The 18,597-nt window shown below is 42.6% G+C and overlaps 1 protein-coding gene across 7 annotated transcripts in view; it reads right to left on the bottom strand.

Moving 5' to 3' along the window:
- The window catches only part of LOC132975194 (collagen alpha-1(XIX) chain-like), a 136,285-nt gene that overhangs the window by 64,183 nt on the left and 53,505 nt on the right, over window positions 1-18,597 (bottom strand). For all 7 annotated transcript variants that reach the window (XM_061039582.1, XM_061039581.1, XM_061039578.1 and 4 more), the window contains 3 exons: window positions 16,437-16,466; window positions 16,028-16,054; window positions 15,463-15,516 (listed from right to left, as the gene is read on the bottom strand). In XM_061039582.1, the coding sequence (XP_060895565.1) occupies window positions 15,463-15,516; window positions 16,028-16,054; window positions 16,437-16,466 (111 nt within the window). The remainder of the gene's footprint in view (window positions 1-15,462; window positions 15,517-16,027; window positions 16,055-16,436; window positions 16,467-18,597) is intronic.

Consider the following 18,597-nt stretch of genomic DNA (forward strand, 5'->3'; position numbering starts at 1 on the left):
TTTCTTGACTGGAAAAACTCACATGCCACTCCCCACTCCTTCTGCCTGAGCTGACTCCTGTCTCCCTCTGGGGACACGTGCCTCAGGCCACCTGAGCCTTTTGTCTGACTGCTGCACACTGCCTTCAAACTGGAAACCGACTTTGAAGTTCATGACGAGCAGCTGCATTTGCTCGGCAAACAAATGTGACGATAAACCTCCGTAATGTCCATGTGTCTTTTCATAAATCCCCAAAAAGAAAAAAGTGTTTTTTAGTATGTGTGCAGGTGTACTCTAGCAGTTCAGCAAAGGGCCAAATATCAAACAAACTAAAAAAAACAACCATCTTCCACAAACGTGTTCAAAAGGATGATTTGGACAGACTTTTCCAAAAATACAAGCGGCCGTCCAGAAGTGTGAAGCTGTGTACAGACCAAAAACTATAGAAACACAGACAGACAAATGTGCACACGCTGCATGCAGCCTGTCACAATATTTACTCCCGGGTGTAAAGGCTGTCTGCTCCTGGCATGTGAAAGATGCGGGGGGGCTGAAACATTGCAACCAGATGCTTTTGATGCCCTCAGTCCTTGGGTTAAACCTGACGTGCCCTGGAGCATTTATTGTTATCAGGATTCAGACAAGATACAGACAATTACTCTCACTGCCTGCAAAAGTTAATTTATTCTGTAATTACATTTGGAAATGTCATCCATTCCCCTTGCAAATGTTCTCAGATATCTTATTTACAAATCTGCACCGTGAACCATAAGAGACGGCTACATTAGGAAAAACAACATTAAATATGCACAGAGAAGATTTCTGCAGCAACCTCCTTTCACAATGTTCACTCAATCATCAAGCATGTTTGATATGAACATTATTTCATACTCCAATGTTTAAGAGGGAGTCGTCCTTAAGGGAGCAGAATAGTGAGAGATTCTCCACTTTATTAGAAAATATCAACTGGGAGCATTCTCAGCTTCACCTACATTCATAATATTTTCTCATACATACACTACAGCAGTCAGGCTGCCTCGTGGCGTCAGCTTCAAAATATCAGCTGAGTATCAGCTGGAGAGAGGGGGGGGGGGGGGGAAATATTCAGTGAATTCACGCTAACTATGCAGCTCGATATGCTGCAGTTGAAAGAAATCTCAACAAACGTGTTTTCACGGTGTCAAAGCAGCTATCAAGGCTTCTGTGGTAAACATCGATTATACTGCTGCTTGAAATGTCACATAACACACTGCAGAGACCGCAGCCACACCTGCCTCTGATTAGGGATCCAATTAGAGACAGACAAGTGCAAATTCCCTCCTTGTGACTGCCCTCGCCGGATGCCATCTTAGGACACTGCACAAGCTCAGAGAAAGCCTGGGCACTGGAGCTTGCAGAGATCCCTTGCACTTGGTAAAAGCCTCAATAAAATAGGATTTGTTCCAGTTGTTTACTGAGGGTTAAGAGGAGCGGCCGGGGCAGGAAGAGAACGGCAAAGCCGACAGCTGCCTGGCAGGGGCTCAAAATGCAGCTTAGCATTTTTCACCATTCTGACTGGCACACAATGCTCTCTTTAACTCCCAGCCATCTAAATATTCAGGCTCGTATAAAGAGATGGCTGACACTGCAGCCGACTTAAGGCACAGCTCAGCTGGCCAAGATTGCACCTATAGTCTCTTGGCTGAAGCTTTCTATGAAGGCTTTCCTCTCAGAGACTCAATCACAGATCCCATGTGACCGAATGGTGGTTTGCACATGCGCCACTAGATGGCAAACTAGCTGCATCACAAAATTTGCACATGGTGGAGGGGAAAAGAGCCAATGAGGAGACTGTAGGCTCTCTATGAGAGGATGGATCTCCTCAGTGCATGAATGTATGATGTGTGTTGGGTAACATCCCTAATTAGGCAGTCTGGCAATTAGGCACTGAATACCGTAAAGAAGATTTATTTTTTTCTTCTGTTGAGGGCTCGCAACGATGAGAGAAGAAAGGAAATAGTTGAGAGAACGAAGCTGTACGCGAGTGAAAAAGAGTGACAATCATTTTCATGCAGCATTATGCCTCTTTTGAGCTGCCACACAATACAAGGGGACACAGGTGGCATCACAAGGGTAGCCGTGCGTGGAAACGCAGCATATCATTGGGAAAAATAACCATTATAGAACGTTTTTCAGCTTTTCTCACCACCATGCAATGTGCAAACACCAGAGCAAAAAGGAAAACATGGGAGACGCCGACAGAGGATGTCGATGGAAACTGAGCCGAGGCAGTCCCGAGGGAGCCTGAGAACGAGCTCTTTATAACAGCCACGTCTCTTACCACGTCTTCAGCAATGAGTTTTAAGAGCTCATTGACTTTAACAACTCCTAAGGAGAGGAAAGAGGGCTGATGATATTATCGGAATTTGCATTTTTATGCGTTGAAGATGATAAATCCAACTGTGAGTTAAATCCCCACCTATGAGCTGACTGTCTGTGCAGTGACTCCTTTGCATGCTGGTTGCCTATACACCGCACCAGCTCCTCACTATAGGCCCGGCTTAGATGTTCTCATCTCCTAATGGATGCCGTTATTAGTCTTGGCTCTTTTGAAATTTCACAGTCTCATACGGACTTTTGGCCGCTTTATTCATCCGAAGCAGATTGCTGCCATCCATATGTTTACAGATACTGAGTGTTTCATTAATGCATTATCCAGAGAGTGAAAAGGAGAGAGGCGGAAAATCCACTTTAAATAAACTCTGGTTCATTTTACAAACCAAATATTTGAGGTCAGAGCGAATACACTGTGCAAAGATCCACAGGGGTGCTCACTCCGGGTACTGCAGCCCTCTGCGAGTCTTGTGCTTCGTATCACTCACCGCCAATTACAGATTACACTGAGGTCCCCGCACACTACCATCGGTATAATATCAGGCCATTGTAAATGTGCATGCCATTAAAGTGGACACAGATGAATGTATCTAAATTGGTTGCAGGCAGGATGAGAGTGTGAAGAATCAGAATATGGATGGCAGGCTGTAAGGGGATGCACAGTCTCCTGATATCATGCCTCTGTGTTCTGCAGTATTTAGGGCGACATCCCCCCCCCCCCCCCCCCCCCCGTCCAGCCTCCTTCCCCTCTGCACTTTGAGCTCTCTCTGTGTCCTCCTCCTCCTTGGCAGAAGTAATGGCACCTATAGATTTAGCTCGCTCTGGGTAAGCTTTAATCCAGGCATCATGGATCCAAAATGCCTTTTTTTTTAAAGGGTTTTTGACAATCTCAGCATTTACTGTCTCTTCTTTACAGTGAACTAAAATGCAAGGACAGCCTTTTTGTGTATGTCCAGACTGCAGAGGATGGAAGTAACAATGTACAAATACTTTGTAACTCAACTAAAGTAGAGTTTTTAGGTGCCTTTACTTTGCTTGGGAATGTATGTCACTGAGAACTAATTTAATTTGACTCCCTCAAAATTAAGTCATTTCCATTCCATGGCACCAAATCTTAATCCTAGGTACCTACTGGTACCTAAGTGGACCCTTACTGGTCTGGGGCCCCAAGCAGTTGCCTGCCTTGCCTGTTGACAAGCAAGCACCTCTGACTGAAGATGTGTAGTTTTCTTTAAAGTGTTGGTACTTTTCGATGCTAGAGATTGTATCGTTGAAAAACACGTCGTATTGAAAGGTATCAAAGTATTGAAAAATCTGACAAGCTTGCTCCCTAAAATGTCACGCAATTTCTACATTTTACATTTTCAAATCTGGCTTCTAACTTCGACTGTTACACACTCTGCTTCTGCACCGCTGCACCCGACCTTCCCAGAATCAAGACCAATTTCATCCTAGTTCGATGTCACATAAACACATAGACGAGACGCTTCCTTGTCAGGCTCGACTAACGTATCATCATGTAGACGACAGAGAAGGCCTATCATGATGAAACGCACAATAAGAGGAAACTGGACCTCAAAGAAAGAGGCGTCTTGTGAATCAGATTCTGCTCACCAGTCAAGACGAGGCTGATGAGAATCTCATTGCAGATTCAGAGCGGAAACACCGTCCCATCGAAACAGATTTGCACATGGAGCACGGTTGATGTTCCTCATAATCATAACCACATAGTAATCCAATAGTCTTTTTTTTTTTTTTTTAAACTAAAGCTACCACAAGCAATAGAGGGAGGAAACTGTCTCTGTACTGTCTGATCTGGTAACCTAGCAACCCAAGCTGTCACTTGTTTTTGTACTTACATTATCTGAAACACAGTGCACACATGTCTAAATCATTACACAAATATCAGAGAGCAAAGCTGCTATGTTTGTGCCCGCCACCATGCCGTTGTTGATATGAGTTATTTCTAGTGTATTGATGCAATGCAAAGTAACAGCCAGCAGAAATGTCCTTCTAAGGGGCTACTTTTACTTTTCATTTCAGAGCCTGCACTTCTTCACTTTCACTTCGGAAGTCGAATCAGTGCTTCTACTTTTTGTACCCGAGTCATTTGTGAAATAGTTTTTTTTGGACTTCTCCTTGAGTGAAGTATGCGTGCACTTTTTTTTCCACCTCTGCTAGACTGCTCGGAGCCGGAGGAAAAAAAAACTCCATTGTTTGGATGACTGAAGCCATGGTGAGCACCACCACTATACCTGGAACAGTCACAGAGGGGCCAGTCACCTCCTGTGTGCCGACATGACTCAGTGAGTCATGCGAATTCAGTGCGGCTGACCCTCACTGACACATGACACTCCATTAGTGTTTCTTTGACCTGGCGGACATCGAAAACAACGTTAGAAAATGTGGTAGAGGTATTAGACACGGGGCCGAGGGGGGGACGCCATGCCCTGATGAATTCTGACACAGGAAGCAGCGGGGACGTGTATAACGCTCTCTGTGTCCCCCCCCCCTGCTGTGCGGCTCAGCTCGGTGTCTTGAGAAAGTCGTGAGGTTGTAGGAGTGTGAACGAGGGCCTTGCTCTGGCCAACTATATCAAGCCTCCCTAATTCTCAGAGGATGTGTTGACCTACATTACCCCTTGTTGAACATCTTTTTTTTTTTCTTCAGACGTATACACACACCCACATATCAAGTAACAGACACGCTCAGACCTGCAGACTCTAAAAGCGAGGGAACAACGTGCGATCAAAGCGACCCTCTAAAAGTCTTGCCCCCCCCTGTACTCGTCCCTGTAATTAATAGGCCAATTAATGTGTGTTTATTCTGGACACCCGTGGATGTAGCCATACTGGGGGCTCTCTGGGAAACACAGGAGTCAGACAGATAAATCAAAGCTCTGTGCATCTGTCCTCGCATGAGCCAAATGCTTCCCCCCTCCTTGTAACCCTCCTCCTTTCCCTACTGGGTCCAAATGTGAGACCTTTTTTCACAGCCAATCAGGTCAAATCTTTGTTTCATCCTCCCTCCCTCCCTCCCAATGCACTTGACATTGACAAGATTAATTGCCTTGTGCGCTGGGCATACGTGTTACCTCCTGGTGTAAGCACAGGTGTCATAAGCGTGGCGCTCTGGATTCCCTCAATATGAGTTTGGACAGCGAGAGAGAGAGGAGAATGACCTAGTCCATTTTGTTCAACAAAGGGTTAACCAATCCCCCCCCCCCCTTGCTTGCAAAATCGCACAGGGTGTAAATCTTGCCATAAAATCTCAGCTGTGAGCCCCGCTGACCCGTAAATTCTTCACCTCCGTGTTACTCCGCCCGTTGAGGTGCGGCGGATCGAGCCAGAACTGTAACTACATATCTACTACGCGATTCTGTATTTAAACACTGTATTTAAAGACACAGCATCAAAATAATCACCAGCTGGGTATTAATGGTTGAATATCTTCAATGGGAGACAGAGTAGTGTACATACTGAGACATGTTTGCAGAACATGAATGGAATAACCGACACTGGGATTTGATGTAGTCCCTCTGCACCTTTAAGAAAAAGCTAAAGACCCAGCTCTTTCATGAATACCTACTAACTTAATGATGACGGTCTCCATATTATTGATGATGATGATGGTAATGACGATGGTTTTTGTTTGATAACGACGACTTATAAGATGGTTTCTATACTGATTAGAGCTCTCAAGAACTGCCCTCAATGTTGTGCTTTGCCTCTGGTCACTTCCTGTCAGCACCTGTGTGTCCAATCAGACTCAAAGCTGATCGTTTGCTCTTACTGACATTGTTCCATTTTTTTCTAGATCCTTGCTTGTGTTGTTCTTACTCTCTGATGTACGTCGCTTTGGATAAAAGCGTCTGCTCAGTGAATTGTAGAATTGTAAAATATTAAAAGATTGTTTTTGTGTTCTTGCAATGACACTTGCAGATTATATTCCTAACTTTAAATTATCTGTGTGTTTCTTTCCCAAACAGGTCTCTTCAACAAACAAAAAAGACCAAAAAGACACTCCACCTTTTAAATAAATGTGTCTTTTTTTTAAAATTCTAATTTACAAAATGATTTGTCTGTGTTTTACGGGCTTTATCTGTTTAATGTGATTTTATGTATTTACAGTGTTCTTGTGTGAGTTTTATTGTTTTTTAGGTATTTAAGAGTCGGTCATCTCTCAACTGGAAGTTCGAGGGTTCGATCCCCAGCTCCTGCAGCCACATCTCCGATGTATCCTTGGGCAAGACACTTCACCCCAAGTTGCTCCCGCTGCTTGGTTGGCGGCTTATGAATGTGTATGATTGGGATTAGTTACTTCTCATTGTCACTTTACAAAGCAGCCTCTACCATCAGTGTGTGAATGTGTAGGTGTGACCTGAGGTGTAAAAGTGCTTTGATTAGTCAGAAGACTAGAAAAGAGTGATACAAGCTCAAGTCCTTTTACCATTTTTACTATGTTAATCCACTGTGCAGCACTTATGTAAATGCTTTTTAAAATGTGCTATACAAATGAATAAAGTGGATTAGGTTGGACAAAATGTTACCAAATGCATCAGTGGCATCAATCCTGACAGAAAATTCACATGAAGTCTAACAATGTAATTTATTTGCAGTCGCCTGTCTGAGTATTTTATTGCGATAGTTTGTCTCTTTAAAAAACGTGTATGTAAACTTTGTTGTTTTTTTAAAATGTGCAACATAAACAGTGAAAAGTGAGATGGATCGGATAAAGTAAAAGGTGTACCAAATGGAATCGTAGGCATATCAGATCACAACTGACATAAAAAGTAAAAACACCACAAAACATCACAGAGAGTAACAGAATGCTTATCCACAAGAATCCTTGTTTACTATAAAATAATAACTATGAACCGTGCAGGACCAAAAGCCCAGCTCCAATCAAATCGTTGCTCTAATTTTATGCATGCACTGCATCACCCAAATCAGCGGTAGCCTCCCGTGGAGAACTTCTGGCAGGAAGGCTGGTATTCTCACCAGGGACTCGTTACTTAATAATCTCGCCCTGCAGGTGCTCTGGTAGAGGTCAACAGTCTGCTACACTTGCAATAGCTGTGCATGTCTGCTTGCACCTATGGAGCAGGAAACCGCTGCCAAATGTTCCAGTCCCCCCCCCCCCCCCAAAAAAAGAAACCTGAACCATAACTCCTTCCCTATCACTGTCACTGGCTGCTCTGGTCTCTGCAGACACGTGCAGACTGAGCCAAGTGAGCATGAGCCAAGTCCATCAAGACAGAATATGAATATTATATATGTACCATGGTGGCTCAATTATCTCAAAACAACATTTGCTCTGTCCTGTAGAGGAGAAGCATCTAAATTCCAGTTACAGGAAGCATTTGGCTTTCAAAGAACGGCGTGCTTCTTCATGCCAAATTAGATTAAATGACAAAAGCTATTAACTGCGCAATGAGGATACAAAGATTTACTTTTAAAGCAGATGAATGTTATCGTATCCGATCTCACGCTAATGCTCTGACCTCTGTGCACCAGCATTATGCCTTTCAATAAAGAGTTGCGGTGTGATGTCGGTGCCCTCTTAAAAGGATTTCTCCCACCGAGGTAATGTTGTGCTCACGTGCAGAGCCACCCACGGAACTATCTGGGTCCTTGAAAAACATAAAAGCCCTTTAACAATGTTTTTTTGGCCCAACCAATGTTGTTTTTTTCGAGCCATTTTTTTCTAAACTGGTGGCGTTCAGCATACATTGACGCTTTCCTAGCCAGCTTCCCTTTTAAAGTCGAAGTCGAGCAGTCTGTGTTTTTGGTACCGGCTCAAAAAAAAGGTTTTCTCAAGCGCATCGTTATTTTCCAGAGAAGAGGCCAGAGGTTCTCGTGTTGGTGATAATATTTGGTCAGATACAGGCCTGCAGTTCAGCCTTACATGCTGTTTGGGGTATCACAAGTACGCTGGCCAATATATCCCATACTGTAATTTATTAGCTACAACTTTGCTCTCAAAATGAGCCAGTCTGAGCTAAAGACAAATCAGCAATAATAAACAACAATACAAAGGCTGTAACTGTCAGTCAAGTTTGCAAAATGTGAGCAATGAGTATTTATTCAAAATATATTACACTCTGTTTAAACTAGGGGCGTCCCCCACTAAGGATCTCTATAGTCGAATGTGATTGGTCAGATTTTGCCATGCACTCAATGATCCATATTCTCATCATATTCTCTTTTTTTGGAGGGAAAGTTAAAGAAGTTAAAGCAACATGAAACCAGAATTAGGTTTATCAGTCAGGTATTTGAAAACATATACAAGACATTTCACAGAAATAGACAAACGCTTAAAAAAAGGGTAGCTAACTCTAACCCTAAGCTAAAAAAAAAAAAAACACATTAAAATTAAAAAGTTTGCCATTTTAATAAGGAATGTCTAGTTTTATGTTCGGATAAATAATGGTAATCTTTTCAGGATGACCAAAGTCATTACTAACCCCCCCCCCCCCCCCCTCCCTTTATGTGTGGCCCTGCACAAACGCTCATTGTCAAACATGTTCATGCCACACATGTTCCTCGTGTTGAGAGAAAATGTCAAACAGAGAAAATAATCTAAGTGTAACTCTTAAGTGTAACTTAAGTGTAGACTTTTGCCTCCTGTGGACGGACAGGCTCCTGAGAAGTGCCTGCAGGGGGGTGAAGGAGGACAATAGGTTGAAAAATATGCCTGTCCCTTCAGTCAGGACTAATAGACAGCTGTCTCAGTCATTCAGCGCAGGGCTTGAATGGAAAATGTAAACAGCACTATCACTCCCAAAAGACAGCAATTACCTCCCTCTTTGTTGGAAACCTGGAACAGGCCAGTTGCCTAGCAAGAGGAGACTGATGATCGTCTCTGCTGTTTTGACAGATTATGTCCATGCCACTTTTAAGTACCCAGGCAGCTGCTGTAGACGGAAAAATTTGAATTTTTACACAAGTGAAGAACTGAAAGTATGACTGCAGTACAATCACCGACGTGCATTGATCTGCGGCACAGGGCAGCTGACTGAAGTGATGTGACGGCAGTGAAGTTCACATCGTATTTTACAAGTTTCCATATGTGACAGTAGGCAACTATCCTTACACAACAACAAACAAATGTTTGTGTTTACACCAAAGTGCTTCTCTGAGTTTTTTTACAAGAAGGATCACATATGTGAGCAGTCTTAGGGTTTTACTCATAAACTTTTTTTGGGGAAAAACACACCACATAAGGCTCCATCTGGCTGCATGTCTACCATCACAGAGTACAAGTTAAAGCCACTATTAGGGGAACCTTATGTGCATCCATCTGTTGTAAAAAAACGATCGAATAAGACCAACACTACTTGTGTTAATCCAATATTAATATGAACATCTTCAGACTCTATGCAAGATGAGAAATAAGGATGGATACAGAGATGCAACTATTTTGGTAAAAGCTAAAAATACAGATTAAACTTTTTGGTGCAAGACTGTTTAAAAAATGCTTTAAAAAAAAAAAATATAGATATGGACAACATCTCTTCATCCCCTTCCGTCATACAAAAATAGAAGCCAAAATACCCAAGTGATATCGATATATCACAAGTGTATTTTGGCTCAATATTAAGCGCTGGTGACATCAATTAGCAAAGACGTGTGCAGAAGGGATCCGGCTAGTGAAGATTTTCTCATCTGGCAGAACAGATTTTTGTGTCATTCTGAAGCAAACACTCACGTTTATAGAAAGTTTAATGACTCTTTTGTTCGTGTTCGTTACAGTTCCTCTCACTGTTCCTCCAGTGCTCTGCTATTCCAGTCCAACCAGCGCCACATGAGCCTCATTTATCAACAGAGCAGTCAATCATGATATTACATATGTAAGAAAAATGAACACTGGGACATAAATCAGAGTGATACAAGTAACCATCATGATAGAATCCGGGTTTGAGAAAAATCTTTTTGACGTGTATTTTGATTTTAAAGTTTGTCCCATATGTTCACACAGAGGAGGTGTGGTTTATGAGCTATACTGCAGCCAGTCAGTAGAGAGAGCTCTAAATCTTTTGGCTTCACATTTCCAGGGGCTGTTATTTCGTCCATGCATTTTTAGGCCCTTTGATGCTGCTCAGGTTAACTCTGAGGTCAGCAGGGGTTGAAAGGTTTGATAAGATTACTGAAATCCAGTTGCTGCATCAATGTTTTGCATTTAATCCTTCAGTATTATCTGAAATTCACTTTGACTTCTGTTATTCACTGCAGTTCTTTTTCCGCCCTTTGGGACATCTTTTGCAGCTAAAATAAGGAAGTTAATCAAAATTGCACGGTTTCCTGTAAAATCTGGGAAGCCGACTTTAGGAGTAAAGATTTAAAATGACTTGGAAACAAACACAGAGTACATGTCCGACCCTGCAAACAGTCAACATGGAAGTCCTCCTGCACAGAGCAGAAGATGAAGAGAATTAACTTGTTAAGTAAAATCAAAGTAAAGCAAAAACAACCCAGAGCTATAGCCTCTGCAATGATTCTCCCGTAGTCATCCATACTCTGGACGGGTCCCTTTATCTGTGGTATTGACTTTGGCACATCATATTATTTATTGAGAAAACCATTTCCTGCAGATTAAAAGTCTCCATTTTTAATGGCTTTTCCCTCCACGGGGTCGTTGTGTGTGGCCTGGCCGGAAACCGCCTCGATTGGCCTTTTCACCTGTATTGTGACTCTTGTCCTTTCTTATCACTTTGACATATGAGGCCGGCGTCTCATGTGGCAAAGTGTCATCCCGCCCACATCCCCAGCTGAGCTACACAGATGAATATATATATAAGAAACAGGAGCCTTTTTTTTTTTTTTTTTGTTACAGGAGAGTGACGCTGGAGACAATTGCAGAGCAGCCGACGCAGAGTGCTTATCTTACCTGATGTTCAATTCTTTATAGAATCAAAGATTACAGAAATCTAACCCGTAATAAAAGCCACCTGCGTGCTGCAACTCACCACCTACCAATCCATAACCTCTTGCCAACTGTGCCAACTACTCCACTCTCTAAGCAACATAACTCAATAAATATCCAACTAACAAGATTTAAATAAATAAAGGAACGAATCAGTAAGAGGATCCACGCTGCATAATTCATTCTGAAGAGAACACATCCGTACACAGAGCATGTTGCATCGCTCCGCTTCCTCTAGGGCTTGCTGGAGTTTCATCATCCCTGCAGTTAGCGCGGCTATGTCTAATAAGAACAAACACTGTGCAGCACATCTGTCACACATGCAACACATTTCCAAAAGCAGGACACGAGGAATCCCCGACACATTAGAGCGCCCCTCCGCTGATGAAAGGGGATTTCACACGCTTTGCATTTTCACGTCATTAGCATTCTGCAACAATCAAAGAAAACAGTGCATCATTTATTAATAGCAGAAAATCTATGTACAGAAAAAAAGGCTATTTATAATTCCTACACACAGTAGTCCCAATGCATTTAATTGAAACAAATGTATGACAACGAGGCTTCAATAACAAGCCGCGGGTATCAACGTGGAATTTGTCAGTGGATCATATTTAGCAGGACTTATTTTCCCATACAGGCACATTTATAGAGCTAATAAGGCTTAATGTGGTGGATTAAAGCTCCATGACCTACCTTGTAATGGGGGGATTTTGTAAGGTGATTATTTATTAATCCAAAGAAAAACCGACTTCTATAGAAGGGATGAACCCATGTCTGCACTGAAACCCACTCACAACCAACCCTGCTGCCTCTACAGAAGCAAGAGTGTGCTGGGAACAGTTGGCATGACATGAATAAACCAAGCTTGCTTGTGTTGTTTCTGTATATATTTTGGCTTTAAAGAAGCTTGTGCGCAATGACCAAGCGTGGGTTTGCAGTCCTATTTTCAGCATGCAAGATTACGTCATTTTGTGTTTGTTTTTTTTGTTTTTTTTGCAGCGCTTTCTGCCACCAAATCCCACATCACTTTTGCATGCACAAAACCAGACTTTTTTTTTTTTTATACAGTCCCTCATGTTTGTTGATGGGTGTCAGCCAGGCACTTATCTGCTCTGCTCGCTGTATGAGAATACCTAATACTTGGCTGGCAGAGGACGACACAGAAAAAAACTAAAATTCCAAGGTTGTTCCCTTCAGTATGCCGCCTCCTCGACCCATGCCGCCTTACAATGACAACACAGAGCTTAGCACATCATTACGGCGCCTGATGGAAATTTTAGCACAGCACAGTATATGCGAGGGGGGCGACGTTTCTCTTTTACCGGTGCTCCCCATCTTCTTTCTTGATCCGCTGTAATGTGCCACTGAATCCCAAAGTCCTACTCTCTCCCTGCCATTCTGTGTCAATGCCATCCATAATAGATAAAACCAAGCCCGTTCACATTACTATTAATGACGATGTGTAATGTGGGGGTGATACATTCCCCATAAATTCCCGGACATGGTTTTTCGACTGGTCCTTACCTCACAGCCTGACAAACTGAACTAGTCATCCATCAAGGTAATAAGATAAAATCAAGATTCTGTGAATGTTAGACACCGGGTCACAGGAGAGGTTGGGTGACTGCCCTTGATATCCTCTCTTGCATATGTTGCTCTAAGCCGCAGAGAAGGATCGGTGCAAATGGCATCACTCCTCTTCTCCAGCACTACAATGTCCTCCACATCTCCTTGAAGTAAATCTAAATAGCTTAGGGTGCTTGTATTTTTCCTCAACAATAAATTGAAGCAGACAGTGTGAAAGATGGCCTGGCTTGAATCTAAGGCCTTGTGAAGGCTTTCCCCTCCCAGCTAGAATATGAAGGTTGCGGAGTGGCCGGCCCTATGTCAAGATATTCTGCATTGTGTGTGTGCGGCAGCGATGCTCCTGTGAGTGAAACCCATAAGTTGCACGCATAAAACAAGAGTTGGCTAATTGGGTGCGAGTCTCTTGCTGTATCAGCCGGTCCAGGAGCAAGCCCCCTGATAACGATACACGTCCACGCTCCAAAATAGGGCGTCAAACTGCAGAAACCACAGGTTGGTCAACAACCTCGCGAGGCCACATGTGACTCCTCTAGAGCTAAGAATAAGCAGAAACCTTAGCGCATTAACAGTCACCATGAAGTCAGCCAGTCATCAAAGGCAGGGTATTATTAGATCAGAACTGTGTCTTTCAGCAACCAACAACAGCAGCAGCAGAAAGATTTGCAAAGGGCCGGCTTAAAGCCCTGTGGCAGTTTTACCAACAAAAATCTTCAAAGAAAGGAACCAGTTTGAGAAATATTTCAGGTACATAGGAAACCAAGAAACCACAACTTCAAAAGAAGAGCCACTTTCAATTTCCTGAAAACCAATTACGGTTGAAAGTTTCATCACAAATCTGGATTCCAAAAGAATATTCCACAATGTAATTGATGCCTCTGACATGCAGTCCCTCTGACGCGTCACACCTCCTTAAGTAAGGTTAAGTATAAAATAACAGCAAACTAATGAGATGGAGAGACAACAAGCATCAGGAAAAACATCTGCAGGAGAGCTCAGAGGTCACTTTTGTTGACTGTGAATACTTTCCCTGAAAACATAGATACTCTAATTTTCCTCCCCGAGGAAGACGCTCCATTGAGAAATAACACGACCGAAGATGGGTCGTAAATTGTGAATGTTTTTTGGAACATGTTTTGATTTGAATGTATTCAAATGCAGAAGGGTGGGATTCCTGACATAGTTATGTCCAGATGTCTCGAGCATCGTGCATTACCTCGGCTCTTGCTTCATCTGAAAAGAACATTTGCCTGACCTACTTATGGCTTCTCTACAGTTCAATCTGCTATAAATGTTTTTTTTTTATATTTTGCAGCAGTGGAGCCACATGTTTTCTCTCGCTGTTTTCTGACCATTCTCTGTCAGACAAACGGGAACATTGAGTTGTCCGAAGGTCCTATCTGTGATCATGGGGGTCGCAGGGCGAAGGTATTCACACCGAGTCAATTAAGCGGGACACAAAAGGACACTCTCTCCACCTGTCCTTGGAGGCTGCCTTTCAGCTGTGGAGTCAGGGAACAATAACATTCTCCACCATAGTGCTGTTATGTTTACTCATGACCTTTTCTTTTTTTGGAAATAAACTATCCTCTATTATTATTTTTAAATAATTAACTGATTCATTAACAAATATGAAGCTTTTTTTTTTTTATTAGATTTTTTGGGGGGCTTGTTATGCCATTATTTAGAGATAGGACATTGGATAGACGGGGAATGACAAGCAGGAAAAGGGTCACAGGTCAGATTTGAACCCGGCCTGCCCACTTCAGGGACCACAGCCTCTGTACATGCCCCGTGATACCCTAACCCCTCAGATACCAGCGCCCCAATATCAAGCATTTAAAAAAAATAAAATATAAAAAAAGAATAAAAAATATGCCCCATCCTGAGGCACCCCAAATATTGAAAAAATTTTATTCATCCCAACAAGTTGGATTGTACATTAGGACTCTGTATCAGCAAGAATCAGCCGAATGATACATAATGATGTTTTATGATAAAGTGCTATATGATAAGATACGATATTAAACGATATAATGCAGGTGTTTGTGATCACTGTGCATTTACTTGCTTCTATTTCTGACCAAGACTTTGAAAATAAGTCTTCCTGTGAGATAATATTTTGCTGTGAATGAATACTTTTATCAGACCTGACCCTGACACTCCACTAAAGTTATCACAGTCAGAGGTGATAAATACGCAGCTGTCGTGTATTCTTCCCACTTGATTCAGTGATAGACATCGTCTCTCTTTGCCAAATCAAACTTGCCTTTAATGTAATTGGATCCCGTCCACCAGTCGCCCAGTGGGACTCCACCATGTGTGCTGCCAGTCATACTGTCACTGTGTGTGACCCCTCCGCTGCGACGCCCACTCATTAATTGTCATATAACAAGCCCACACCTCGGCTTCTCTCTTTGCAGGGCTCATCCAACACCACAGATAATCTTTCTCTGCCACCCCCCCACCCTCCCCCACTGAACCCAAAACAACAACAACCCTTCAGCTGCTGTTTGGCCTTTCCCCAGGCCAGCTCCTTCCAGTCAGCACAACCACCAGCAAGGCCACACAACCAGTGATCTCTTTCTGTTTACTCACCCTTTTGCCCTCTTTGCCTGGTTCCCCCGGCTGACCTGGCACCCCGGCAGATCCCTGGGGAAAGGACGTGCATCAAAGTGAATCGGGTGCTACATTGCAGGAGGAGATTGTGGCATGTGCTTCTTGTAACAAATTTTTTTGTAAAGAAAGATGTTCTCAGCAGTCTCCTGGATAACTAGCGGGCTTATTGGTAGTGATGGGAAACACAGCATTAGCTTAGCTTCAAAATTGCATGAATAGATGAAGGGAGAATGTACAGCTGTAGTTCCCACTGAACCGTTTCTAGGTGACTTCTCCGCTTTCCCCCTTAATGGGCAATTTGCAGCCTCCGTTGATCACAGATTCGTTCCATTATCCTGCGCAGTATCTTCATAAGGAACGATAAATGAGTTAATCAAGGTATACGCTGACTCGGAATTCTGTGTTGAAGTTCTTGTGCAAGGTTATGCATATGGTGCCTCAATAATTGCTTGCTGATCCTAATGATTACGCCTGATTGCTTGAGAACATGTGATGTGCAAAAGATGAAAAAAGCAAAAAACATGTGAAGTAATTCAGTCGTTACCTTTTCTCCTTTTTCACCTGGAAGGCCCTGTGGGAGGCAAATAAAGATATATATTAACAAGAAAACTAGTACCCATGATAGGAAGCCATATGCACACATGCATCAATACATTTTATTTAACTCCTTTTTGCTGTGACATCGAGAAGATTGCAAGTGTTTCTTGAGATCTTGACTTGTTTATCTCGTTATCTTGGAATAACAACGCTGCTTTCTCCCGAGAAAATTAGTTAATTCCTTGAAATCTTGAGAAAACGGCTCAACTTAACTGGTTATCAAGAAAAAAAAAACTGCATTGTTATTCTGATTTAAGCAGCTCAATATGTACCTAGAAAAACGAGTTAAATAAAAGGTGTGGATGCATGTCCGAATACAGATGTTATGATACTTAATAAGTATTTATTAAAAGTACCTGGTCACCCTTGAAACAGTCTTTGTCAGCCTAGGAATGAAAAAAAGAAAAAACATGTGAGTCAGTATGAATAAATGACGGTAACACAACATGCGTTCCAGACAGTTATAAGTAAGCCATACAATTGGTCATGAGGTAATTATCCTTGGCCGCTGTGACCTGTGCAGAAGTTAGGACCTTGCTGTTACAACTCCCCAGACACCCTGCCCGCCACTGTCAGGAAAGGGCAGACAGAGTCGTCTATCCAGCGGGCCACAGAACGGACACAAGGCCACATAAAACATCTCGGCTTTCAGATACAAGCCCAGTAATTGGTGTCCTTTTTCAATTGGCATCCAAGAGTCAAACTGTGTTGGCTTTTCTCAGAAACAGCTGCAGAAATGGCCGCTCACAACACATGTCCTCCAGTCAGTCGGAGGATTCATGCAGAAACAAACAAAAATATATTTAACAAGGAGGCTGAAGGGAGCTGAGACAGTCGTAGACGTATCCATAAAAAGAGTGGCAGCTCTGACCTGTGACACCCTAAATAAAACATGCCCGAGCTTTCCTGCAACACCATCGCTAATACATCAATTATTCATGTACAGTGGTTCATCTTATTGTTGGTTTATGAGTTCAGAGTTTTGACCTTTGGTAACAAGGGAAACAATGCAAATCCGCCAGCAGCAAGCAAGTCCACACTCCCCGACTTATCCACTGGCTTGTTTTGAGAAAGATTGCCAAAAGCATGTTTGCTAGAAAGGGAATAAATGTTATTTAGCCTGTCCCACACCACACGTCTTTAAAATCCAAAAAGATGTTAAAAAATGTTAAGAGATCCCACACAACAGATCAGAATGAATAACAGACAGAACACCACACACACTAACAGATTCAGTTCATAAATAACCAGACCAGTCCCTCAAAACTGGAAACCTTGCAGATCTCTTGTGGTTGAACGTGACTTTAATGTAAAGAAGCATGGTAGACGGCGGGCCGGGAGATTTGGTTATTGTTTTTTTGCCTTTTCCAGAATATCCTCTAAAAAAAAAAAAAAAAAAAAGTAATAAACAATGGATTACATCATGGCGACGGCGTAGAGATTACAGCATGAGGTGGAGGTGGATTACAATTGATTTACTGAGGTTGTTAAATGGTAAATGGACTTGAGCTTGTATAGCGCTTTTCTAGTCCTCTGACTACTCAAAGCGCTTTTCTACAGCAGGTCACCCTTACACATTCACACACTGAAGGTAGAGGCTGCTGGGTAAAGTGACCATCAGAAGTAACTAATCCATTCATACACATTTATACACCACTGCCAAAGCAGCAGGAGCAACTTGTGGTCAAGTGTCTTGCCCAAGGACACATGGGACATGTGGCTGCAGGAGCTGGGGATTGAACCCCCGACCTCACTGACTCTACCAGCTGAGCCACAGCCGCCCCGTTGTTGTGCTTCCTTCTTGAGGCAGATCGCTTCCCAATTGGTTATCATTTGATTACACATGAGTGCCTGGGTTCCACCCACACAACAGAATATCAAATCTTAATATTGAGCATTTGTAATATATATGATTTGAAACTGGTGAAGCTCTGAAGTCCTTACCAGCAGAGCAAATGTTTCGTAACACATCTCATATCACAGAAATATCTGACAAGATTGTCTTTAAAAGCATCAAAAAAAGGCAATTTGCTGAACTAAATTTTGAAGGGGCTCCTTCAAAAAACAACAACAACAAAATGTTCCAGGAAGGGGGGGGGGGGGTGTGTAAGAGTCTTGACAACAGGTTGGATGACTTGGTCGGTATATTTTCAAAAACCACATCAAATTGTAAATTCTATAATAGATATACTCGTTCAACAAGTCTGCATAATCTGTCACATTAGATACATTTGACGGTATGTGGAAGTTTCTATCACCACCTCAGTGTTTAAATATGAACTGCAAACCAGTTGACCGATTTAAGGCTTCCGAGGTTTGACAGCGTTGTCACGTCGACTCCTTCCGATCATCCTGTTGTGTGTATCGCGATTTAGAGAATAGTTTATGAATGGAAGCAGTGTTTTGTGGGTATCGTAGGCACTTTGGTGACATATAAGGGGCCAAAACAGACGCAGCAGGGCTCAGCTTTTCTGTCCTGATTAAAACTGGCAGGCTGATCCCCTCATGATGCACATA

Source organism: Labrus mixtus, chromosome 6 (assembly GCF_963584025.1).
Source record: "Labrus mixtus chromosome 6, fLabMix1.1, whole genome shotgun sequence".
Taxonomy (NCBI): domain Eukaryota; kingdom Metazoa; phylum Chordata; class Actinopteri; order Labriformes; family Labridae; genus Labrus; species Labrus mixtus.